The 24,893-nt window shown below is 46.4% G+C and overlaps 2 protein-coding genes across 2 annotated transcripts; one reads left to right on the top strand and one right to left on the bottom strand.

Annotated features, from left to right (window-relative positions):
- Positions 1–2,873: 2,873 nt before the first annotated feature.
- Positions 2,874–3,544, top strand: LOC120235655 (cytochrome c oxidase subunit 6A2, mitochondrial). Its single transcript, XM_039238051.1, has 3 exons — positions 2,874–3,031; positions 3,204–3,340; positions 3,463–3,544. The coding sequence occupies exons 1-3, from the start codon at positions 2,959–2,961 to the stop codon at positions 3,541–3,543; spliced, it is 291 nt and encodes a 96-aa protein (XP_039093982.1). The 5' UTR covers positions 2,874–2,958; the 3' UTR covers position 3,544.
- Positions 3,545–4,558: 1,014 nt separating this feature from the next.
- Positions 4,559–24,466, bottom strand: LOC120235649 (integrin alpha-D-like). The gene is given in 29 exon segments (XM_039238049.1): positions 4,559–4,879; positions 5,348–5,458; positions 5,726–5,827; positions 5,972–6,085; positions 6,517–6,594; positions 6,702–6,809; positions 6,970–7,048; positions 9,285–9,368; positions 9,477–9,556; positions 9,670–9,783; positions 11,274–11,415; positions 11,646–11,719; positions 12,544–12,675; positions 12,934–13,088; positions 13,991–14,148; positions 14,269–14,399; positions 15,106–15,315; positions 15,408–15,548; positions 15,736–15,878; positions 15,996–16,125; positions 17,427–17,500; positions 17,698–17,848; positions 17,944–18,097; positions 18,624–18,769; positions 19,669–19,799; positions 21,127–21,241; positions 21,367–21,437; positions 21,570–21,673; positions 24,405–24,466. Coding segments are annotated over 29 exon segments (3,408 nt in total). The 3' UTR covers positions 4,559–4,765.
- Positions 24,467–24,893: the final 427 nt, after the last annotated feature.

Below are 24,893 nucleotides of genomic sequence, written 5' to 3'. Positions count from 1 at the left end.
CTATAATCCAAGAAAGAAGTCTCCAAATTGAGACTCATGGACATGTACTCCTCCCAAACCAATTACTACGGCTAGGAGGACAGAATGTTCTGGTTGGGTAGGCCTGGATCATGTGGCCCCTCTTGGAGTTGGAGGAAGGAGTCAACCCCACCTGAACTGTGAACTGAAGATGAGAAGGGAGTGATGATTTTACAAAGAAAACCCAGGGTGTTATTACCAAAAGAAGGCATGAGTATGTTGGGCAGAGACACAAAATAATAGATGACCACAAGCTTCTCTGACTCCAAGGGCAGAGGGAACCAGTAGCCCCATTTCAAATCCCATTGTCATTAGCCCACTAGTGAGCTCCACCCTGATTCTGTCTTATCTCTAAATCCCTTCACAGTTCATCTTCACTAACTCTTGTTCTGTATCATCATTCAGTTGTCTTTCTGGGACAATGCTAATTTCAGGTATTCCATCTTAGGCCTCCGCATAAACAAAATTTGTACACAGTAGATCAGATGTTGATCTTTGCTTTGGAGAATATGGTCATGATATGTAGCATCCCAGGAAAAGAGGTAAAGAGAAACTGGCATGGAATTGTCTCTCCATACCCTTCACCACCAACAGCTGAAGCATGTCTAGACAGGGGCAGGGATGCTGCCCACTGGGGTTTACTTAACAACTGGAAAGTTTGTTCTCCCCTCCACCTAAAGTAAAACCTAAACCTCTAGACACTAGAAGCTTTGGAGGCAGCCCAATCAATTGACTGTGTGAGAGAGACCTTATGAAACAATGGTGGGTACAAAGACTGAACGACCTGCTCTACATTGCCTCTACACTGAAAGCATAGGAAAGCCTAGGAGAGCACAGACTATCTAAATAGAAAGCTGGGTACCTGACAGGTGTACCACATGAGGGCGACAGTAGCAGAGGATGGTAGCATCTCTCAGGGCATTCACCAAGTAGCAGCAAGAAGACTCTTCACTGAAATTTCCAAGCTGAGACAAAGTGATGGGAATGCTCAAGCAATTGTTAGGCAATGATCAACAAAGCTCTGAGTAGAGGGAGGAGAGCCTAGAATGTTTTCAAGTAAAAATACCCCTGGTCATATGCTTTCTCCAAAAGCCATAATCATAAGCTGAGGAGACTGTGTGTGGAGGGAAATGCCAAGTAACCTGAACGGGAATGAGGGCCATGTCAGCAGCAATTCCGAAGTCCAACAAGGAAAAAGCAATTATAGGAAGAATTCCATTATAGCTCAGTGAGAGCTCAGAAACAATTTAGAAGCACCATGTAACATCTGACTGTCCAACAAGGTTGCTTAGAAAAGAAAAAGCCTCAAAGTTAAGTAGAAGCTACTGTTCAGTTTCAAACCAATAGAAGGAACAAGTATGGAGCCCTTTCCTGAAAATGTACCTTCCTCATTTTTCTTATGTCTATTCAGATTAATTACAAAAAATCATTTTTTCTTTTACATATTAAATTCATATTAGGTCCATCACATCAGTCCTGATCCAAGTTGGAGACAATCTGTAAGATTGTAGTTCGACAAAAGCATTTATATAGGGTTTACCAATGTAACATGGTTCAAACATTATTTTTAGAACTACTTCATGCCAAGTTCTGCGCTAGTGCCGAGGAAAGAACAGTGAACCAGGCAGAAATCAGCTCTGCTATGTCTTGTAGCCTTCGAATGACCTGCTTTGATACAGGGCTTATAGAGGTCTACCCAGGCTTTCTTTTTCCTCCATGTAATCAGATTTTTCAGCTTGAAATAACATACTTAGCAGTAGATACTTGTCAAGTCTGTGGCTACCCAGCATATTTTTTAAAAAATTTTTAATGTTTTTATTTATTTTTGAGAGAGAGAGAGAACAAGTGGGAGAGGGGCAGAGAAAGGGAAACACAGAATCTGAAGCAGGCTCCAGGCTCTGAGCCATCAGCACAGAGCCCAACTCTGGGCTCAAACTCACAAACTAGGAGATCATGACCTAGGCTGAAGTCGGACACTTAACCGACTGAGCCACCCAGACTCCCCATCCAGTATCTTTCGAATACTCTTCTTGCATTTGGGGATTTTCTCCAAGATATAATTCCTGCCTCCTTAAGGCAGAAGGCAAACTCGATTTCCCACCCCTTCTTGAAGCTAGAGTACAGGCAGTGACCTAGCTGTTGTCAACTGGGGCCCACATGATATCTCTGATTCAGAAGACACCAACTCAAGGATGCAAACAAACTTCATGAAAAATCCACTTTCCAGAGAGTGTGAGGGTGGAAGAATCTGTTTTTCCAGGGTAGCATGGGTGAAGTTTCTGGCATCTGGAGTATAGCAGTGCAAATCACGGTGGAGTCCCACTGTAGCTGGCCCACAGAATGGCTTGTTTCTGGCTGCACAGATTGCTGGCCATACCAGAGGTACTTGTGAGCTACCTAAGATTCTCAATTGCTTATATTTTAAAAACCAGTTAGAATGAGTTCTATTCTTTGTAAAAGATTGTGACTAATCCATATACTGAGCTACTGTTATGTGCCAGACTCTACACTGGCATATTCCTATGATACTTTACTTAAATCTCATAAACTTCATTTAAGGTATAAATTTGTATATATTTTACAGATGAAAAAACTGAGATTCAAAAGGTCACTTAATTCATTCTACAAATACTAAAAACCTACTGTGTGCCACCCACTGGAACTAGACTATTGAAGGAAATAGTTCTCTGCAACTATAAAAAGAATGGCATATTGTTTTTAAATGTCCCCTTATCAAAATAAGAAGCACCAAATGGCAGATGTCTGGAGAGAAGGGCCTCAGGCCAGTAAGGCCTCATTTTAAATATAGAAAACCTCTAAAAATAGCCATCTATGTTACAGACTCAACAGGTGATTGGCCCGAAAAGAGGGGAGTGGAATCTAGACCGCGGTGAAGGAGAGTGAAAGGGCAGTGCGCTGTTTCCCGATTCCCTCACCACAATGGCTCTGCCTCTGAGGTCCCTGAGTCGGGGCTTGGCAAGTACAGCGAAGGGAGACCATGGAGGGGCAGGAGGTGAGTGGGGCTGGGGCCTGACCCTGGGGCTTGCCTGCCTGTACCCCTCTCCCACCTCTGTGCCTTCCAAGGTTCTGACAACCGCCCCGCCCCCCACCTCACCCCCACCGACCAATCCTTCCCCTCTTTCCCACCTCTCTCTCATCTCTGCCTTCCCCCCACCCTGCTGTAGCCAGCACCTGGCGCCTCCTGACCTTTGTGCTGGCGCTCCCGAGTGTGGCCCTCTGCACCCTTAACTCCTGGCTTCACGCGGGCCATCGCGATCGCCCAAAGTTCATCCCATACCACCACCTCCGTATCCGCACCAAGGTACGCTGGCCTGAAGCTTCAGCCCTCAGAGTGGGAGCAAGGTTCAGGAGGGCCAGGGGTGCTGGGGGACCCCCTGGTCTGGTCGGGACCGCGCTGACAATCCTCTCTTCTTCTCTTCACAGCCCTACTCCTGGGGAGACGGCAACCACACGCTTTTCCACAATCCCCGTGTCAACCCTCTGCCCACCGGCTATGAACAGTGAACGGCCCTGAGGCCCCAGCGGATGCCCGCAGCCTCAATAAAGGTGTGGAAGCTGTGTGTCTGCAGCCTCTCTGGGAACCAGGATGGGGCGGGAGAGGCCTTCAATGAGCTCCACTGGGCTCAGGTGCACAGTGCAGTCTGTGGTCTACGTGCTCTTCCCAAGGCCGTGATTTGGGAGGTGTGCTGGGGAACATCCTTGATGCCTAAGTAGGAGATCTCCATCCTTTTCTCTCACATATTGATAATTAGGGCTATAGCCTGTAAAGGTCTTTCACATAACACTGAGTCCTCACGGTAACTCTGGGAACAAGGTATAATTTTGGTTCCCCTTCTTCAGAGGAGGAATTGAGATTCTCAGAGATTAAATGAGGGCCTTAGTCAGAGGTCCCTGGAAACTCAAGACTGCAGACTCTAAAGTGTCACTTGTCACCTGGTTTATACTCACAGTATCTGTGAATTCTGGTTTTTGGAAACAATCCTGATTTCAAAGAGAGGACCAACAGCCCTCTGTGTGAGGCTTCATGTCCTAACTTTGGATTTGGAATATTTTAGCTATTTTCTATGACCACTCTTAATGAGTCTTCTGTATTAGTTTGGGGAATCATACGCTCCTTTCTGGAAGCTTGGCTCTCATAGCCTCTGAGGACCTCATTCAAGGGGGATATTGGTTCAGACAAGTTCAGGGCATTTCACTTACCTCCTAGGACAGTCTGCTCACTTGCCATTACCAAAAAGCCTGAAGCCTGTGCTGAAACCCATGAGCAACACACACATAGAGTTCTTCCTTTGGCTTCTCCCCTGATGCTACACATAGCACCATTAAAAAAGATTAACTCAGGCATCAATCACCTGAAAAAGTGAAAGAATGTTTTCTAGGCCCACAAGCAGGGTCCCTCAACTCTTCCCAGAACAGCACTCAAGTCCCTAAATTAAAGCTCCTTGATGAAAGAAGAATGTTTTATAAACACACTTGTTGAATATCGCAATTCTTACATATATTAAAATTTATGCTGGCATCATGCTTGCTTCTGTAAAAAGTGGGTCATCACTGTTAAAATCTGTTAAAATGTAAAAACCTTTCAATGCCTTGAGAAGGTGGCTTAGCACCTGGTAAGTTGCTCAGTCCACTCTAGATCTATACAGAAGCTATTCCCATGGAAGTAAGTTTGTAGGCAGAGTCAAGCCGAGGCTATGAGGGTGGAGACAAACAGGAAAGTAAATTATTAGGACGAAGGCAAATCTGGGTCCTCACAGCAGACATCCTCCCCACTGAATGTGGCACTGTCTTCAGGTTTGTTACCCAGGATTTCTTTGTACTGACGTTTGAAGAAGCCAAGCTGTGAGGGGAAGTAAATCAGAAAAGCTCGGTAAGAGGGCAGGGAAGAAAGTTGGTAGTAGGAAGAGGCTGAGAGAGAAGAAGAGAAGGGAAATAAGCTGACTCGTACTTGTGTACCAGAACACTTATGTGAACAACAGCTGTTATGTATTATCTACTGTGTGCCGAGCACAATAGTTGTGCATTAAATATACTAAAACACATTGATTCATAGGGAAGCCTACACATATACCTGGCCTCATTTGTGTCTCACTTAAGCTACTTTGTAGATACAGGTATGATTATCATTTCAAAAATGAGAAAACAAGCTCAGAGAAGTTGAGCTAATTACCTGATATTAAAGAGTGGGCAAGACAGAGACAAAATGCACACACAGGCTGGCCTGACTCCATTGTCTGAGTTCTTCCCACTATACTATCCTGTCTGGCAGAGGGCTGGGGCTGCAAGCTACTGGTATTAAAACACTCACCTTGTAGAGGACGGCGGTGATGAGAGCCAGCAGCAGCAATCCTCCCACAGAGCTGCCCACAATAATGGGGATGGGGTTGTAGACCTCATGCTTCTCCAGTACCATCTCCATCTGGAGTGGAGATGACCTCATCAGAAAGTAACAGAACTCCTGCTGTCCCAGACTCTTCCCAGGTTCCCCAACCTTTAACTCCCTCCCCTCCTTCCTTTACTCCAAGGGGTGACATACAGAAACACTCTTGGGCTTTGCGACCACTCTCCTGCTGAGGGACCTTCATTCTTCCTCCCTCTGGGCTTGTGAGCCTCCCACACGGCACCACAGATTTTGCATTAGGAGCCCTCTTACCAGCCTGGTCACTGCCTATCACACAGTCACTACCTGAGCTCTCAAGAATGCCTCCTGTCCCGGAAGCTGGGAATACACGGATCTGTTGAACGTGATTTCAGCCACACTCACAATCAATATCTTCTTCTGCTATGTCTACAAAACAGATGAGGCACAGATGAGGAACTGGCACTTGGAAAGGCACAGAGTTCAAGAAATATCCTGGCTGGAGGATGGACACAGACATCATCTGGTGGCACCTGAGTCCTGGGGAGGGACTCTGCTGTTGGGCCTACACACCTGGCTGTTCCAGCCAAAGCTGAGGTTGCCCTTCAGGATGAAGTCAAGTTCCTCCTGGATTTCAAAGGAGGGCAGGTCACAGCGGAACCTCAGGCAGTCAGCAATGGAGCAGTTCTAGGGACAGCAGACGAAAGAGTTGAGGAGGATCTTTTTTTTTTTTTTTTTTTTTAAATTTTTAGCATTTATTCAGATTTGAGAGACAGAGAATGAGTGGGGAAGGGGAAGAGAGAGAGGGAGACACAGAATCTGAAACAGGCTGAGCCATCAGCACAGAGCCTGATGTGGGGCTCGAACCCACAAACTGTGAGATCATGACCTGAGCTGAAGTTGGATGCTTAACCGACTGAGCCACCCAAGTGCCCCGAGTTGAGGAGGATCTTAGTTTAGGCAAGAACCACAGCAGAAAACAAAGTCTGTCAGGTTTGGGGTTGGGAATAGACGAACAAGTATAGGACATGTATATACATCTGCAACCTAGCAAGATTTTTCTCTATATCCCCCAATATTCAGATGGTCCTGCATTGGGAATCCAGGGTCTTTCTCACCAGCACAAGACTCCCTGGATTCTGGGTCAGGAAGTCAGGATGCTGGGGAGGCTCCTTCGCTGACACACAGCTGACACTCTAGTGAGAGAGACAAATAGCCACAGAATGATCAACATTTCACTGGTAAGACAGTGTGAGGCACGGTGGGGTCAGATTCCGGAGTGTTAGGAAAGGCAAGCAGGCACCTCTAAAGGGGCCACAACTGCCACATCCCACACAGTCACACCATTCAGCAGGATAGGAACCCAGAAATTAATGCTGATGGCCACATCTCGCTGACTCAGGTTATTCACCTGCAGAAAATGGAGACAGAACGTTATTGGGGTCCCCAGAGCATCCCAAATCCTACTCCTGTCCTGGACTTAGCCCTCAGCTACTCTCTCTCTTTCCCACCAGCTCCCAACATTAGCAGCACCATGGGAGGGAAACTATGGACGCTCCCTGGCTTCTCACACGATAACGATGCTCAGCTTCTTTCTTGCTCTTCTCATCAGAAGTTGAAAAATTGAAGTACTTGGTAGATTCTTCCTGCCTGGAGAGAGAGGGTTGGTTGGTGAGAAACAGCTCTCGAGCCATCCTCACATGTGCCTCAGTCATCTGCCAAAGGCTCTGTGGACGCAGCAGAATGCCCAGAGAAACAATTATAGTTCCCACATGCTTCTGCACACTCAGCTTCAGCTCTTCTCCCATGTCTTTTCCCCCGGTCACCTAGAACTCCTTGCTTGCCTTTTGATACGCTGGGTTTTTCACGTCCCCATAACTTTGTTGACGTTCTTTCTTTTGCTTGGAATATACTTAGCATCCCCTTCTGAAAAATTGTACTTCAAGGTCCAACTTAAACATTACCTATTATAACATTTAAACATTTTCCCATGGGAAGAAGTCATTCTCAAAACTCTCTCCTCTAGTAGTTACATGGTTGGCCTTAGGTAATGCTGAAGGGGACTCAAGGGAGTCATGGCTGGATCACTCAGGACAGAATGCAGTGCAAGGCCCTCCAGACAAAAGAAGAAAATAAATGTGGCTATCCTGGCACAACTAAGTAAATGTGAGGGACGATGTGCATGAACACAAGCCCCTGGAGTGGACATAAATGTCCCAGGCTGCAGGTGGGTTTCCATTCATCCATCAATCCATCCATCCGTTGCTTCTTTCAGTAAATATTTATCCTGTGACTGGCTGTGTGCTTGACTGTGGAGACACAACAGTTAACAGCCCATAATCCCTGCCTTCCCAGAGTTATCATCCAAGTCTCAGTGGAGTCAAGCAAACAAGCAAAGGGACCTGCACATTTCACCAGCAACTGATGTGCAGAAGCCAGGCCAGCCAGCCAGAAACTCCATGGGTGCCTACAGTTGTACCACAGATGTGACTGTCAGTTTGATGATTAAGAACACAGGCTTTGGAGCCAAGCAATCTGGGTTCACATTTCAGTCTACCACTTCCTACCCAACTAACTTAAGGCAAGTTACCAAACCTCTCTGGAGCCCTGTAGTTTCTTCTTCTTTAACATGAGGATGCTAATGATAGTGCCTGTAATAGAGTTGTGATGAAGTTTGCAGCAATGACATAAATCTTAGAATTTATTTTTCCTCTCAGTGCATTATCCCTCCTCTATGTTTCTGGTCTGAACTGTTTCTCTCTGTGCTTCAGTTTTCTCACCTTAAAACCTCAGTTCTATTCTCCTTTCAAATTTGAGTAAATCACTCAGCTTCCCCAATGCTTGGAGAGGCACAGTAGTATATGTTCATGATCACAAGCTCTTGAGCCTCACCATCTGAGTGATTCATGGTACTACTGCTTCCCAGCTGACTGACAGGGTTAAGTTAGTTAACCTCTTGATTTCTTTGTTGCTAAAAAAAAAAGGGTGGTGAACAGCAACTATGTCATAGAGTTATTAGAAGAATTAAATGAATGTTAAGTACATTTACAATACCTGGTATATCATAAGGATATATAACTGTAAGCTCTTATAAGTCTCACTATTCTCCCATGGATAGAAGGGGAAATTAGGACATGGAGTTTGGAAGGGCAGTGACGCACTGTCTAATCACCACCCCCAACCAAGTTCCTCTCAAATTCCATGTGTCAGCAGCAGCAACAACAGTAGCAAACTTTGTCCCATGGCAATATTATAAGCTTCTGATCAACTCTCTAAACTTCTGGAGTTCAGCAAGATACACAAGCTCCTTGCCCTGCTTCTAGCCTGGCCCCCCCCTGCTCTTCCACACACTTTCAGAACTGAGAGCAACAGCCCTGAACTTGCCTGTCCTGTGGCCTGCTGCAGGCTTGACCTCTTAGAGACTTTCCCAGCAGCTTCTCACACCTCTGCTCTCCTTTTGGTTTGGTGAAAACCTGACCTTTTATTTCCGCTGTGTGGTGACAAACCGTATTCCCCACTTCAGAGTGTTCAAAAAGCCTCAATCTTAACCTAGTTAGTTTCACCTCCGCACATTCACATTTAGCACCAAAACCAGAATTGGCTTAATGTTAAAGGAAGCCTGCCCCTTGGAGAAAGAGGAAGGAGTGCACAATGGTGGCAAATGTGCATCCAATCAGTAGGCCATTTCATCAGAGAAGAAGCAAAAATATATGATATATGGTATTATGATACAGATAAATGTAAGGCTGGTCACAAGTATTTCCATGAGAGGTATCAGATGGGATAGTTTAGAGACCCATCCTTTTAAAAAGCAGCAGGGCAGCCATGGGAGGTCCTAGGCTTAGAGGAAGGTCAGAGGTCAGAAGGGAGGGCAGGTATTAAATACCTGCTGATCACCATGTAGACAGCATATTTCACAGGGAGCTCCAGCTGGAAGGCGGTCTTGGTGGATGTAGGCTTATTTTTCTTACTGGAGAGAGAGTGGGGGGTGGGGGGAAGCCCAGTTGTGAAGGAATCCAGGAGAGGAATCTCTGACTAGGGCATGAGATGGAAGAGTGAGGGATACACTTGGACTTACCTGCTTGCATTGGCCCTCAGAAGCAACTTGTCACCTAGGGCAGCCTTGTAGGAGACATCAAATGTGATTAGGAAGGTGCCCTGAGAGGAAAAGAATGAAAGAATGGGGATAAGGAAGGTCATGGGGGAGTGAGGGAAGGAAATGGACAAGGACAGAGGAGCAGAGTGATGAGGATTTTGGGGGAAGCACTCACCTTAGTGCCCTCGTGGAAGATGGGATGGTTGATGCTACAGCTGCTGTTCCTCAGTCTCTCATTCTCCGTGGGCCCTGCCTCACATGCCAGGCGCAGTGAACGCTGGTGTGGTTGCTTCCAGAGGAGGAAAACAAATTCAAATATGTTACCCATGTGCATACGTGAGCTAGACGTATAACATTGGTGGCATTGCAGAGCAGTAGGGGAAAGGACAGGCTGTTCAATAAAGGATCCCAGGAAAATGGGCCAATACAAAACAAAATAAAAGAAACAAAAGAGCAAAAAACATTGGATCCCTACCTCACTCCATACATTAAAATAAATTCCGACTAGATACAAATTCAATGTGAAAAGGCACAATGATAGAGCTTTTAAAAGATAATGCAGGGGATTATCTTCATAACCTTGGAGTAGGGAAGTATTTTTGACACAAGATGCACACATAAAAACACTAACTACAAAGGAAAAGACTTGATAAAACCCAACCACAATCAAATCAAGACATTTGGCTTATCAAGAGACACGTTACAGAGACTTAAAAGACAAGCAACAGGACTGGAAAATATGCTTAAACACATGAAACTGGAAAAGTATTAGTAACAAGAATACTAAAGAACTCTTACAATTAGAGGAGTATGGACAACTCAATAGAAGAATAATGAAAAGACTTAGACAAGCACTTCCTAAAAGAAGAAATCAAAATGACCAGGAAATAATTAAAATTTTCTCAACTCCATTAAAGAAATGCAAATTGAAACTGCAAGGAGTTATCACCAGATAGACAAACATGTTAAAGTCTGACAATGCCAAGTGTTGGAGTGGATGGAAAGACACAGGAACTCAACTACACTGCTGCTGGAAGTGCAAATAGGTGGAAATGGTTTGGCTTGAATTGAATGATTGAACATACAGAAATTCTATATCTGGCATACATCTTCCAACTATTATGCATGGGTGAACCAAAATACATCCTCAAAAATAGTCATGGCCAATATCAGAGAACAACTCAAATGACCATCAGTTGTGGAATGGGTAAATAAGTTTTGGTAGAGCCATATAATGGGATTCCACATAGCAATAAAAATGTTTTCTAGTCACAAGGAGCAACATGGATGAATTTCACAAACATATGTTGAAGAAATGTATAAGTATACAAAGGAACATATAACATGTTTCCATTCATATAAATTTCAAATGTTGGCAAAACTCAATGGTTTTATCTAATAAAGAGCAATCACTATTCTGACCTGTGATAATCAATCCCTAATATCCTTTAGTGATTACCTTTAGGGAGAGAGTGAAGTTATGAGGAAAGGCACAGGGAGAACTACTGGGGGGTGCTAGCAGTGTATTATTTCTGGACCGGATGCTAATTACATAGACATTTCCTTAATATTATTTATTAAACTATACATATGCTTTATGTACTTCTCACCCTCTCTCCCCCCCTCCCTACCTCCATTCCTCTCTGATTCTGGAACTCTGTGTGTGTGTGTGTGTGTGCGTGTGTGTTTATATTTCATCATAGAAGAATTAAAAGGAAACTAGTATAACACAGAGCAGGGAAGAGATTCCAGAAACTAGAGCCCAAGGGAGCTCTTTACCTGGATTCCTAACACTCGTCGATAGGACAGCCCTGCTGGGTAGTAGAAGTTGATGACAGTTCCATAGGAATCCTCACCGTCATTCCACAGAGTCACTGTCACATTAAGCTCCACGGAGCTCCCTACCACCAAAGTCTGCAGGCTGGAGGAGGAAGGACAAAACTGAAAAAGGGACTCCTTTGGAAATGGGTTGGAATTGGATCAGGGGCACAGGCGGGTCTGTGGGAACTCATGAACTGTGAGCTGAGGACATTCCAATCAAAATTTCTCTGTTAGAAGGAGAGCCAAAGGGAAAGATAAGTACATCTCAGCCTATGAGGATGGGAGACCCAAAAGCTTAAGTGTCTAGAAATGAAAGCAGATAGAGCTCACCCGGAAGAGCTGAGATTGACACTCAGGTCCCCTTCACAGATGCGGTCTTGTCCACAGTTCTTCTCAAAGGGGAGCTGCAGCAAAACAGAATATTCTCTTCTAATCCACGTTGCAACCTTTCTCATTCCCCTCATTAGGAGCAGTCCTCCTAATAATGAGTAATTCTCGTTACTGAGTATTACTGAGCACCCTACACCCGACAGTGTGCTAGACACTGACAAGAAGTGGGGCGGTAGGGGAAGGGCAGTTCACATATAAAAGAATGATAAGATCCTTGGCCTCAAAGAACATAAAGTTTAGTTGAGGATCCAACTCACATTGGAACAATTATTCAGGAAACACTATTAAGTGTCAATAAAGGGGCAGGTCCTGGGTTGGAAAGAGAGTTAGGAAAACTGAAAACTACAAGTGAATCAGACATGGTTCTTGTACTCATAGAAACCACAATTCTAAGAGACTCTCAAAACTAGACGCAGATGGCTATGATTCATGTAATGTTGGTATCACCATGATGTACTAGGAAGTCAGAGAAGGAGTGACAGATGCTGAATGTGGTTTCTAGAAGAGTAAAAGATAAGACTGAGGCTTTGGGGCTAGAGAATATCTTTGGCGTGGAGAGAAGGAAATGTTTTCCAAGGAGGAGATACAATGTGGAAAAAGGCACAGAAGTAGGAATGAGAAACATTGGGACGGATTTGAAAAATGAGAACCAGATAGTTTACATTGAGGTAAAGTTGTAACCAGCTGGGATGTGTGTAAGAGTTCTAGTGAAGAGGGCCCTTGGTAACTGGGTGGAGGCAATTTGGACTTGATGTGGTTGGGAACCAAAATAGGTTCTTAAACACACAGAGACATCATGAAAGTCCGTACATCCCTGGGATTCCATCAGAAGACTCACAGAAGCATTGAAGAGGTCCTGTGAGCCCACAGCCAACACAGGGCGAAGGTTCTGTGATGAGGGGCTGGGCTCCCCAACCAAGGAGAAGTTGAAATGTAGTATGATGGGATTCAACACGTCCTCCACACAGTCCTGAGGGAGAATAGGCTTTCAAAAACCCACTATCCTTCCCCTTAGTCTCCACCACTGGCCCTTCTCAAATGCATCCATTTCCTGCTGTCTAGGCAGAAATCTGTGTAAGCTGTTCAGCCAGGTACTCTGACCTCAACTTTCCTCTCGTGGGCCCCCCTGCCCCCGCCCTTTCTACCTCACTCAACAGGGAGGGGAGGTGCCAGAGACTGGCCTTGGGCTCCATCTCCCCCTCCCCCTCCCAGGACCCAAAGTCCTTACTGGTAAAAGCAGTTTAATGGTTTCACAGTAATCCCCCAGCCCCAGGGTTTTTCTTCGAGACAAAGTCCAGTTCTTGGTCTCATCAAAAATGGCACGAGAAATCAGACGGTCTGGGTCTAATGCCAGATCATACTTGACAGAGCTTTGGACATCACCTGAAGCAGAATGGGAAACAGAAGATGAAAAGTCAAAGAGAACCTCTGAAATTCTATGGGCTTTTTTTTTCATTCATGCAATAAATATTTGCTGTGCACTTTCTATGGGTCATGAGATGTATCAGATGCGGGGAATAAAGGTAGAGGAGAAGATAGAGAAATATAGTCCCAAGCTCAGAGTCTAGGAAAAGAGATGAGTATGTAAGACTTAATATCATACAATGATCAACTCAACAGTGGGATCCTCAGTTGTATTAAGGAGGGCTTGCTGGACGTCAGAGATGCCTCCCTGAGTGGGCCTTGGCTGAGTTCTGACATGGAGGATAAGAAGGGGTTGGTGAAGAATAGGGAGGAGAAAATCCCAGACCATGGGAACAATGGCTAAGACCAGAAGGGAGAGGGGTGATGGCACAATTACAAAAAGGGAGAGTAGGATGAGGTGAGTTTGGAAGGGCAGAGAAGAGCAAAGTCAGCAAGGACATTGTAGGGAAGGATTTTGGTCTTTCTAAATGCAAGAAGAAAGTATTGGAAGGGTGTTAAACAAGGAAGTAAGGAAACTCGATTTGCATTTTAGAAACAATACCTATAGTTTCTCTATGGAGAAAGTGCGGGAGCTGCAAAAACAGACATTAGAACAGCTCAAAATATAGGTAGGAAAGAGAAGTGGTGGCCTCAAGGTAGGCGGTGGCTGGGGCTAGTGGAGAGAAATGGGCAGATGTATCCTGGAGATAGAACCTATGGCCTGGGTGCTGGGAGAGGTGATGAGAAGGGACCCAGGTTTCCAACACTGGCATCTGGGTGGATGTGGAGGCAGTATTTGGATTCCTGGGCCCATTCTCTCCTGAGGATAAGGTGGGGACCTTTATGGGGTAAGGGGCTGGATTCACTAGGAAGAAACTCACCTAGCTGGTCCAGTGACCTTTTGTGGATAGTGAGACAGACCATGGCATTTCCAGCTTCCAGAGTGGTGGGCTCCTCTCCCAGGCACTGGTACACAGCCTTAGACACCTCTGAGGGCATGAATCTCAGAGTCACCCCCACATCAAGCACGGGCTGACTCCTGAGGGTGCAAACAGGGGCCAAGGATCTGAGTCTGATTTGGGAAGGAGAACGGGGGGTGGGGGATAGCTTGTTGAACTGGACACACAGAGGCCAAGAGTGGGATGTGGGGAGTTGTCACCTGAGCAGCAGCACCTGTCCCTGGGCCCCCACAGCCAGGTCCACTAGTCCATCCTGGGTGAGGTCCTGACCCCCACTCAGCGACTGGCCGAAATACTGGAGTGTGGGAGAGAGCTGGGAGCTTGCAATCCGCTGGCCAGAGAGGGAAAGGAGAAGCAGAAGTCAAGGGAAGGTCATTTGAAAGGTTTGAGAAGGAAGATCTGGAAAGGAGACTACAGCGAAAGCAGAACTGAATGGAAAAAATTGAAAAGGAGAGATGAAGAGGTAGGAATAGAAAGCAAGTGTAGGGAGACCCCAGGGACCCCAGACAGAGAGAGGAGAGTTCCTTTGGTCCAACTCTAGTGAGGGTACAGGCTAATGAGAAAAATAAAATGTAACAATAGAAATATGATAGGTTCATTTTCTCATCACTTGTATGTTCCTTCATAAATATTTGATGAACAGGGTACTTAGTACTCCATTGAGTCATCTTTACAAGAAGCCTATGGAGCTTATCATTTAATGTTTCATAGAAGGGAACTAAAGCTCATAGAGGTTAAACCAGTTTAACTGGTCAAATGCCTAAGGCCACACAACTGACATGGCCGGCCAGGCATTTGACCAGCGCCTGCAATCTCCTAAGCACTAAACTGCCCACAACAGGTTGAAGTCTGTTTGGAGCCAAAGGACAAAAGAAGATAATTTGTGCTTAGCTGGGCCTGGTGACATTCATAGTACTAAAGCCCTGAGAGGAGAATGGCTACTATTAAGGTCCATGACAAGGGGCACAGGGACATCAGGCACATCCAAGACATGGGAAGGAGGTGGAACCCGAAGAGGGTTCAGAGAGGGGCCTCACCTGGCTATGGGAGGGGCTGATGCTCAGTTCTGAGGTTCCATGAAATAGGTAGACAGCACCCCGGTTCTCTTGCTCTCCTGGGGCCCCGATGGCCACGTCTGTCAGCCTGTCCCCGTTCACATCCCCCAGCACTGTCAGGGCTGCCCCAAAGCGGCCCCAGGGGTGGCCCTGCTCCCCACAGAGAACGGCCTCACACTGCCACCTAGCCCTCTGCAGAACAAACAAGTGTCAGGTCCCGACGCAGGCAACCCCTCCACCCCACACCCAGGCCCCACCCAACCCAAGTCTCATCACACACTCACCCCCTGGGGCAAGCGGCACGTGGACACCTGGCCACCCGAGGTCGGCTTGTAGTAATGTGGAGCCCCAATGAGGACGAGGTCAGAGCTGCCATCTCTGTCCACATCCACAGCGCAGAGGGAGGCCCCAAAGTAGGAGCCGATCTGGAGGGCAGAGGGTGAAGTCACCCTGCCTGCCGCTGGCAGAGGCGCCTCCTTCTGAGACAGGTCTTGCATCTCCCCAGCCACCAGAAACTTACCCCGTGGGCCCCCAAACCCTTCATCTCCTTCTTTTCCATCCCTGGAGACCCTGCCACCCTCATGGTCCACTCTGGCTTCCTCTACACCCAACCTGGGTCCCCGCAACTTCAGCCTTTGGCTTCCATTGTCCGGACTCCTGGCTGAAGATGACAACCTTCCCAGTATGTTGATGGCGGGGAGCCCCCAGGATCAGGCTCTTCGCCCCCTTCCAAAAGGCCAGCTCGGTGGAGTAACCTGGGGGGGTGGGTGCAGACCTCAGCACAAAAGCTTCCACCTCAGCCTTTAAGCTCCTGCCCTTTCCAGGCAGCTCATCTCCTCCCCTCTGTGCCTCCAACCACAGCCTTTTCTCACCCAGGTAGGAGTCCCTCATGTCCACATTCTCTTGCGACATGCTGATGAAAGTGGGGCTCGTATTTTGGGGGTATAGGAAGGCACCTCCAGACCAGCTGAAGCTCCCCACAGCCCCCAGAACTGGGCCATCCTGGCAGGAAAGGATTCCAGGGCTGAGCAGGTTAAAGTCAAAACAAGGCAGCCTATTCCAAAGCAATGCCTGCCACCGACTCCACTCATTATTAATATAAAAAAATTCTCTTTTCCTTCCCCAGTCCTGTCCAGCAGCTTAAATCCCTGACTCCGCAGGTCTCTCAGTCCATCCCCAGAGCCCTGTTCCAGTAAGTCCCATCTCTTCTCACCCACTGCCCTTTCTGCCACCCATCGTGTTCTTCTCTGCTCCATCCTCCCCAGTGTTAGGTCTCCTCAGACCAAATATACAGCCACCACCCAGCCAGCAACCCAAGATGGATCCTTGTCACCAAGCCCCTGAAGATGGCATCTCGGGTCTTCCCTAGTCAAACCTGTGGAATTGCCCCATGTTTTCAACACATCAAGTGTTTGACCTGGTCACCTCACTCTTCTCCCTTTCTGGAACTCAGTTCCTCTCTTGGGCAAAGTCACCCTCAAAGCCACCTCCTCTGTGGCTCCTTCCTTGGCTCCCTCAGGAGTGATGGATGTTTCCTAATCTGCATACTTTGCTTATTGCCTTTCTAAACTTTTGGCTATGGATAATTTAGAACATATACAAAAGCAGAAAGAAATGCATAATGAACTCATAAAGATCAATGATCAATTCATTAGCAACCTTGATTCATTTCTATGTCCCCCCTACTCACCCCCAAAACTCTTTTGCAGAAAATCCCTCTGGATATTTTGAACACACATCTACTTTTCACATAAGTCACGCTGTCTTGTCATTTCTTTGGTCTGCATCACCTGGCCTTTCCCATCTCTCACCCACTCCTTCCATGCTGCCCCTCACCCACTTTGCTCCAGCTATTCTGTCCCTTTGATCTCTCTAGGACAGTAACCGTGTTCATGCTTCAGGACCGTTGCACTTGCCTTTTCCTCTCCCTGGAGCAATCTCTCCCCAGATTTTTCCAGGCCTAGCCCTTTCTCATCATTCAGCCTCAGTTGTTATTCCTCAGGCCTCCTCTGACCACTTCTCTCTCTCTGTCCTAACACCTAGCACAATCTGAAGATCTTTTGTTTGTGTTTATTGTCTCCTCCCACTGGATATGTGCTCTGTGTGAGAGCAGGAACCTTGGTTATCCTTTCTCTGCTGTCCTCCTAGCACCTACATACACTGCCTGCATGCCTCTCTCCAAACAGACAGGGACCTGGAGGACAGGATCCACTTCTTATTTCCTTCTGGGTCCCGGGTCCCAGCACAGGTCTGGCCCAGGATGGGTGCCTGAGACCTGTTTATCAAGTACATGCTCCACCCACCATTGTGAGCACTGAACTGAAGCCTTCTTGTGACATCTCATGCTGGAAGGAGCTACTTGTCCTCGACTGGGTTCCTGTGGGAAAACAAGTCACTTAGGCTCTGGGGACCCTGAGACCACAAGGACTCAGAGTAGAAGAATAACGAGTCTGGGGCTCAGCTCTTGGGGCTCAATTTTGGGTGACTTGCGAATAGGGATTGACTCTCAGAACTGCAGGAACAACTGGATCTGGAACGTTTAGATTCCAAGACGTAAGCTTGCCCCACATTTACCCTCCATTGCAAAGATCTTCTCCTGCAGCTGCTCCTGGATGCCGCTGAGCGCTGCTAAGTTGTCCACCCTGAACACGTGATCCTCAGAGGGCACTGAGCTGATTTTGTTCAGCTCCTCTCTGGCAGAGGGTTTCCGGAAGGCATCTCCCACCTGTGGCAGAGAGGCAGCTGAAGAGGAGCCCACCGGCCTTTCTGCCTGGGTGAGATGCAACCTTAGGTGAAGGAGCCATGAGGAAGAGGACGTACCCCAATGGCATAGCGAATGATGCCGGCTTTCTCTGCCTGGGGGATGACATCACTGTATTCCAGGGGGTCTTTGTATTTTTGTCCATCTGTGATGACAATGAGGATCTTCTTGGCACTTTCACGGGCACCATTCTTACTATGAAATAGTTCTTTCCTGTCAAAGAAGAAAAGGAGTTGACTCTCCTGAGACGAAATTGATTCTGGAGGAAATAATTTTCTGTGCTAGAAGCTCATCTGGAGAGACTGGGGAATCCTTGTACCCTCAGACTGTGTCATGCATGACGTGCATATTATCTCATGTAATCCTTACAACTAAGTTCTAAGTTTATCCTCTCTTAGTAGTCATCTGAGACTAAAGTCAGTAACTCCCAGGGTTTCCCAGGTCACAGCAGGGAGCCAGAATGAGAACTCAGGGTATCTGACCCAAACAAAGCTCGTCTCTGGCTGCTCTAGGTAGAATCTGGGTCCAGCCAATCCAAGGCCAGGCAAAGAGGAAACACTGCAGAAGAGTCCCATCCTATATCTAGGGAACATTCTATGGAGGACTCTGCCCAGAGATCCTCACTCCCATTAGACACCCTTTCCCCAGAGCCTTCCACAGTCCTGGAGAAGAGCTGTGGAGACCCGCATAAGGAAGTGATGTTGCAGTGTGTCCACATGTGGCAGAAGGGGGAACTTACACCACTGTCAGGATGCCTGTGGCTGTATAAGTCAGGCCATTCAATTGGACAATTGGATCAACCAGTCTCCTAGGGCTTGAGCTACTCTGGAATTCGGTGAAGGTGAAGTGGATCTCCAGATGGTGGGAATACTGCATCAGTGAGAACTGCAAAGGGCAAGAAGAAGGCTCTTGGAGGGGCGCCTGGGTGGCTTAGTCAGTTAAGCGTCTGATTTTCGCTTAGGTCATGATCTCGCGGTTCGTGGGTTCGGGCCCCACGTCGGGCTCTGTGCTGACTGCCAGCTCAGAGCCTGGAGCTTATTTCAGAGTCTGAGTCTCCCTCTCTCTCTGACCCTCCCCTGCTCACGCTGTCTCTCTCTCTCTCTCCTAGAAATAAATAAAAATATTATTTAAAAAAAGGCTCTTGGAGCTCAAGAGTTGTTTTTTAATGTCTTTTGTTTTGAATCATTTTGGAATTACAAAGAATTTACATGTGTTTTTTGAGGCTAAAACACAGGGGGATATTATTTCAAAAGGAAAACCAGAAACTCAAAACCAAATAGTGCTTTTTTCATACTTTGGCAATACTGCAATATCTGTTAAAATAGGAATTTTTAAAACCTTCGTAACATATGAAATCAATTTGTAGGCTATGTTTCCTTATTTCTCAAGAATTCATACATACATACACACTAATTAATGAGAAATAAAATGATAAGATAAATCATGAGTTGCATGGAGAACACAACAAAGAAATCATTAAGTGTTTGGCCAAGTTATCTTCAGTCTAATTTCATAGCAAAACTATTTTTGCAATCCTTTCAATGCTTTAAAACAGTAAAAAAGAACACCTATATTTCCTAAATCTTATGAGGACATATTAAATGCCACAGGGGAATTTCCTCAGGTAAGGGCACAAATCAGCCCTGCACCAAGACCCTAGCCTTATCATAGCACAGGTCCACTGAGCCCACCCCCAGCGATGCCAACCGCCCTCCTAGGCTGGCCTTCCCCAAAGGCAGTCACCACCCCCAGCACTCCCCAGGTCTTGGGGACCCAATCTTCACCAGCGTGTTGGTGCCCTCAAACTGTCCCATCACAGCTATGACAAAGTCCTTCATCTGCTTAAAGTCCCTTTGGTCAATACTTCCAGAGCCATCAATCAGGAAGACAATGTCCATCTGTTGACTTGGACACTCTGTAGAGAAGAAGGAAGGAATCAGAGATGCTTCTGCGGGTCCCAGCCATCTCCCAGGGCCCAGAAACCCTTCCTGCTCCACAGACTTAAAGGGTCATTCTTGACCTAGGAATCAATTCCTACCAAGTTTCCAACACCCTCCACAGAAAAGGCCCAAATCCACTGCCCAAACATTAAGAAACAAAACAAAAAGGGACTTTGCCAGAGACAGAGAGAAACAGAAAAAGAGACTCTCAACTATAGACAACAAACTGATCCTTTCCAGAATAGGTGGAGGGATGGGTTAAATAGGTGATGATTAAGAATCTACTTCCTAGTGATGAAATACCACATCCCCTACCCTGGCTGCACTGACATCCAAGGCAGGCCATGGTGCCCCCAAGACTCCAGGACACCCTTCCTCCACTCTCTCTGTCCCCTCTGTAGACTCTGCTCTCACAGTTCTATTGAGAGGTGTTTCTGCTGCTACTTCACCTTGCCTAAAAGCCCATTATGCCTGGTACCATGGCTTCTCTGGTCTAATGCATTGCTCTCAGTCAGCACCTTGAGTGCCCCTAGCTCTTACTTGGAGCTCAGCATCTCCTCTGATGCCACAGAGAAGGCAATTTATCTGTATCTTCCTCCTAGTCCAAAAACAGCGTCCTAGCTAGAAGATCAGTCATAACAGTAGTCACACATTATGTGCCAGGCAAAGGTCTAAACACTTCATACATATATATATATATATATAATCTTTTAATCCTCATAACCACCTTGATTATTAAGACCCAGTTTACCAATGAGGAAATGAAACCCCAGGGAATTAAGTCACTCTTATTCAGAATGACTCTCAGAGAGATGATGTTCAGTGTCCCTGGCACCATTCTCTGTGGAAGACATTGGCAGCAAAAGTGTGCATCATATTTTCCATGGCCCTGACATTCGCTCCCCTTAGAAACTCAGCAGTGAGTGATCAGAAACGCCCTTGTTCTTGGATCCCTGGATCTATCATCCTGACACATTTTCACCATCCAAGACTTTTCCTCTGAAAGCCCAAGAAGCAGCTCTGCACCTGTCGGCAGCTGCGAGATCCTCATGCCCCCTGCTGCCAGCACTCTGGGGCTCCCTTCTGCCTATCAGAACTTTCTCCCCTCGACCAGCTTAGAGATCCTGCTGTGAGCTGTCCTCCCTGCCAGGCCAGACCTTGTTCCCAGACCTTCTTGGGCTCGCTGAGGCCTCTGGGAAGGGGCCATGAGCACAGGAGGCCAAGACTGCGGTCTCATGCTCTGCCCACTCCTCAGTGCCAGCATGTGCATAAAACAGAGACACTGTCTCTAAAGGGACCTACCTGGGAAGGCATCAGGCAGTGTCCTAATGGTCTGCAGGCGGGAGCCCAACAGGAGGCAGAAGCCTTCTGCATGCATATTCTCCCCACAGGCTCTACGCATGGTTGGGCCGCAGGCCTAGGGGCAGAGACCTGTGTGAGCAAAGGGGCCCCTAGATTTCTCCATAGTGTTCTCCCCCAGGCCAAGCCTCTCTGGCCCCTACTCCTGCCCTTATGATCCTCCTATATCCGATGGAAACTTACCAGCAGCCAGGAGCGATTGGTGGAGGCTGCCAGCGACAGGCCCAGGGACATGTTCATGGCCTCTGGTGGTGCTGAGGGCAGATACACATGATCACACTCATGGGCACACCCTCATTTGTGGGGAGAGTCAGAGCTAGAGGCCAAGGAGAGACATTCCAGTACAGGAGGATTGAGGGCCCCAGTTCCCAGGTGGAGTCACTCACCGTGCACTGATATGGGTTGACACAGGCCGGTGGCAGCTGCACAGTCGTACAACCGTCCTGTTTGGTTAGCTGCCACCACCTCCAGGGGGGCTCCCACCACGAGTCTGGAAGCACAAGCATGACATATAGTTGCAGGAGGGGAAAAGGCACAGGGTGATTCAGGTGAGGAAGTATCACCATGTAACAGGGAAGTGAGAATTTGAGAGGGAAGCTCTTGGCATTTGCCACTCATGAGGCCATTCAAAAAGGAGAGCTTCAGTTTAACCCACATGTGCTGAAGGACCTTTCTGGACTTTTTGTTTGTTTATGTGCAAGTATACATAAATAAATGTGTATTTGTATAGACAAATGGCTTGAGTGTTGTTTTTTAACATTCACCAAAAATAAATCTATTCAAAACAGAAATAAAATCTTCCAACTGTGGGTAAGTGCCTTTTGTTCCTGGGGTACCATCATTCTGAGCCACCCAAGAAATAGATCACCTCAAGTTATATGGAAACAATTTTTTCAATGTTTATTTATTTTTGAGAGAGAGAGAGCATGAATGAGTGGGGGAGCGGCAGAGAGAGAGGGAGACAGAGAATCCCAAGCAGGCTCCATACTGTCAGTGCAAAGCTGGATGTGGCCCTCTAATCCATGAACTGAGAGATCATGACCTGAGCCAAACTCGGATGTTTAGCTGACTGAGTCAGTCAGGTACTCCTACATGGAAAATTTTAAAGCCATAAGGTATTAAAAAAAAAAGATGATTCTGTAATTAATTGAATAATTTAAACATAACAAACAATTTGAGTTGGACAACTAAAAGCAGGAGTATCAGACTCCATAAAATATCTATAGTCATATAAATGCAACAATTTATTTGGAAAACTTTTTTTTAATAATTTATTGTCTAGTTGGTTTCCATATAACACCCAGTGCTCATCCCAACAAGTGCCCTCCCCCATGCCCATCACCCTCCTTCCCCCCTCCCCCACCTCCATCAGCCCTCAGTTTGTTTTCAGCATTCAAGAGTCTCTCATGGTTTGCCTCCCTCCCTCTCCCCAACTATTTTCTCCCTTCTTTTCCCTCATGAAAACTTTTTGAGAGGAGAGAATTTTTCAGCTTTGAAAAAAATTTTATCTCTGCCAACAACCTGTCCACACAGATGAAAAAACTAGACAAATATTGGTGTATTTTACTTAATTAGCCAGCCAAACCACATTAAGTTAGCATTTAAATCTTCCTTCTAGAAACTATTCCTTTGTGGAAAGCTGAAATCCTTGTGGGTCTAACACTTGCTCATGAAAACCTAAATAGATGATGTAGCAGTTTGGGACCTGTTGGCATAAATAGGTGAGCAACTTTTCATCGGCATGTTTTTCTTTACCCTATCTATTCCTGACTCATAGGCCTAGACTTTTCAGTATTTCACTTGTGTTTCAACAGACAACAGGAAAACCAATAACTTTGTAGCAATCATTATGTCATCCAATCTATATATTTACTTTTTTGTAAATACTAGTGAACAGCAGTCAATCAGTAGTGATATTTATATATACTGTATATAATATATATATAACTATATATAACTGATGTTAATGGAAGTGTGACAGTAGCTATCTTTAGATTTTTTGGATTTTGGGTGATCAGGAAAGGCCTAAGGAAATCCAGGGGAGACGGGCTGAGGATGTTCTACACCTCAATCCAGGTGGCTTTTACCTGGGTATACACACAGGAAAAATTGACTGAATTGGACCTTCAAAGATTGGGCACTTAAGTTTATATGCTATATATTTCAAAACAAACAAACCAAGAAAATACATAACTCTGACATCTGGCATTTGCTTCCATGCCCCAACCTGTGAGCTGGGTGAGGAAGGGGGGTGGACGTGCTTTCAGAAATCAGTGACCTCAATATGCTACTTCTTGGCCAACTAAATATTCTTGTATTCTCAGGTTCATTGCCAACTTGACCTCCTCTGTGAAGCCTTCCTAGAATTTCCTCCTGGGTTTGATCTCTTCCTTCTTATGCCTCCCAGACTTCAGTTATACTTGCATCACATTGTGACTTTAACAAACCCAACTTTGCTGAGACCTGAGAATAAGTTTCTGGATGCAGGGTGAGGTATATAATTGACAGTCTCAGTGTGAAATAAAAATGTAGGCTTCTTGTTTTAGAAAAAAAGAAGCCCCCCTCCTTCCCCTGAAGTAGTTCTCCTCTTTACCTGTCCTGGTGTTTCCTGTTTGCTATTTAGTGTTGGAATACCCCCAGGCACAGAGATACTCACAGGGCCAGTGCAAACCCTCATAGGACCCAGCGAACTGTGCACAGCCAACCTTGACCTTGCCTAACTCGTACCAGGGGCTGAGGACAGCAGTGGTCATTGGGTGGGGGTGGGGAAACAGGCAGAGAACTATTCCACAGAAGGCTGGACTGCATGTGAGCCAAAGCTCCAAGCCCCCAGCACATCTCCACTTTCCTACCAATCTTAGTAACAAGACACAAATGTGGTGAGATTAAATTCTTAATTTCAAGAAGACTGAAAAACATTATTCCAAGTGCAAGGGTAACTGCACTGGTTACTTACGCTGGTCACATGCCATGAAGTGAGTTCTGCGTAGAGGAGAGATTCAAGACCTTACTCCTGAAAGAGTGTCTTGTTCAGAGTTTGTGGCCCTTCCTGGGACTGTGAATAGTTGGTAGTAGTGGTGTCAGGGGAGTAATGCCAGAAGAGCGATGGACAGGCTTCTTGCCTATGTCGCCCATCCTCCAGACACCTCCTGAGCATGCCATGTTCATCCATTTGTCTGCAGGCTGAGGCAGTGAGGGTTGGGGGAGTAGGCAGGGCTTACCTCGATCTGCCAAACTGGGCCACACTCTGTCCAAAGCTAGCTCCATCCTCTTGAAAGACCATGGGCTCCTCCACATCCAAGTTGAATCCATGATATGAAGTCAGCACTGATGAATTTGGAGAGGGATGTGAGAGTGGGAGGAAGAGTCAGAGAAGCCTCATCTCCTCTTGTTCCCTGATTTTGGGATCTTGATCCCCATCCTAGTCCACCTCATCCTCCCAAGACAAGGGTGTTCTTTTTCTTTGTTTCCTGATTTGCCATCTATGTGGTTCCTGTCTCTCTCTTCCTGAGCAATAATCAAACCTCAATACAAAGGGCAAGAATCCAGAGAAATGCCCCCTGAAGGAAATTTCAAAGGACACCTACAATCTGAAATTGAGCCTGTCCCCTCATGGTATGTTATCTCAAGAATGTCCCTTAGTGATCATAGAATTTATTACCTAAACTGAGACCTTCTGAGGATGAAAGGGGCACTATTAATAATTACAC

Source organism: Hyaena hyaena, unplaced genomic scaffold (genome assembly GCF_003009895.1).
Source record: "Hyaena hyaena isolate Hyena2069 unplaced genomic scaffold, ASM300989v1 scaffold_135, whole genome shotgun sequence".
NCBI classification, from domain to species: Eukaryota; Metazoa; Chordata; class Mammalia; order Carnivora; family Hyaenidae; genus Hyaena; species Hyaena hyaena.
The sequence above is the reverse complement of the archived record's forward strand: the minus strand, read 5'-3'. Positions and strand labels throughout refer to the sequence as shown.

Coding starts and splice junctions, on each gene's coding strand:
- LOC120235655 (XM_039238051.1), top strand. CDS start 2,959: ATGGCTCTGCCTCTGAGGTCCCTGAGTCGGGGCTTGGCAAGTACAGCG. Junction 3,032..3,203: donor AGACCATGGAGGGGCAGGAG/GTGAGTGGGGCT, acceptor ACCCTGCTGTAG/CCAGCACCTGGCGCCTCCTG. Junction 3,341..3,462: donor ACCTCCGTATCCGCACCAAG/GTACGCTGGCCT, acceptor TTCTCTTCACAG/CCCTACTCCTGGGGAGACGG.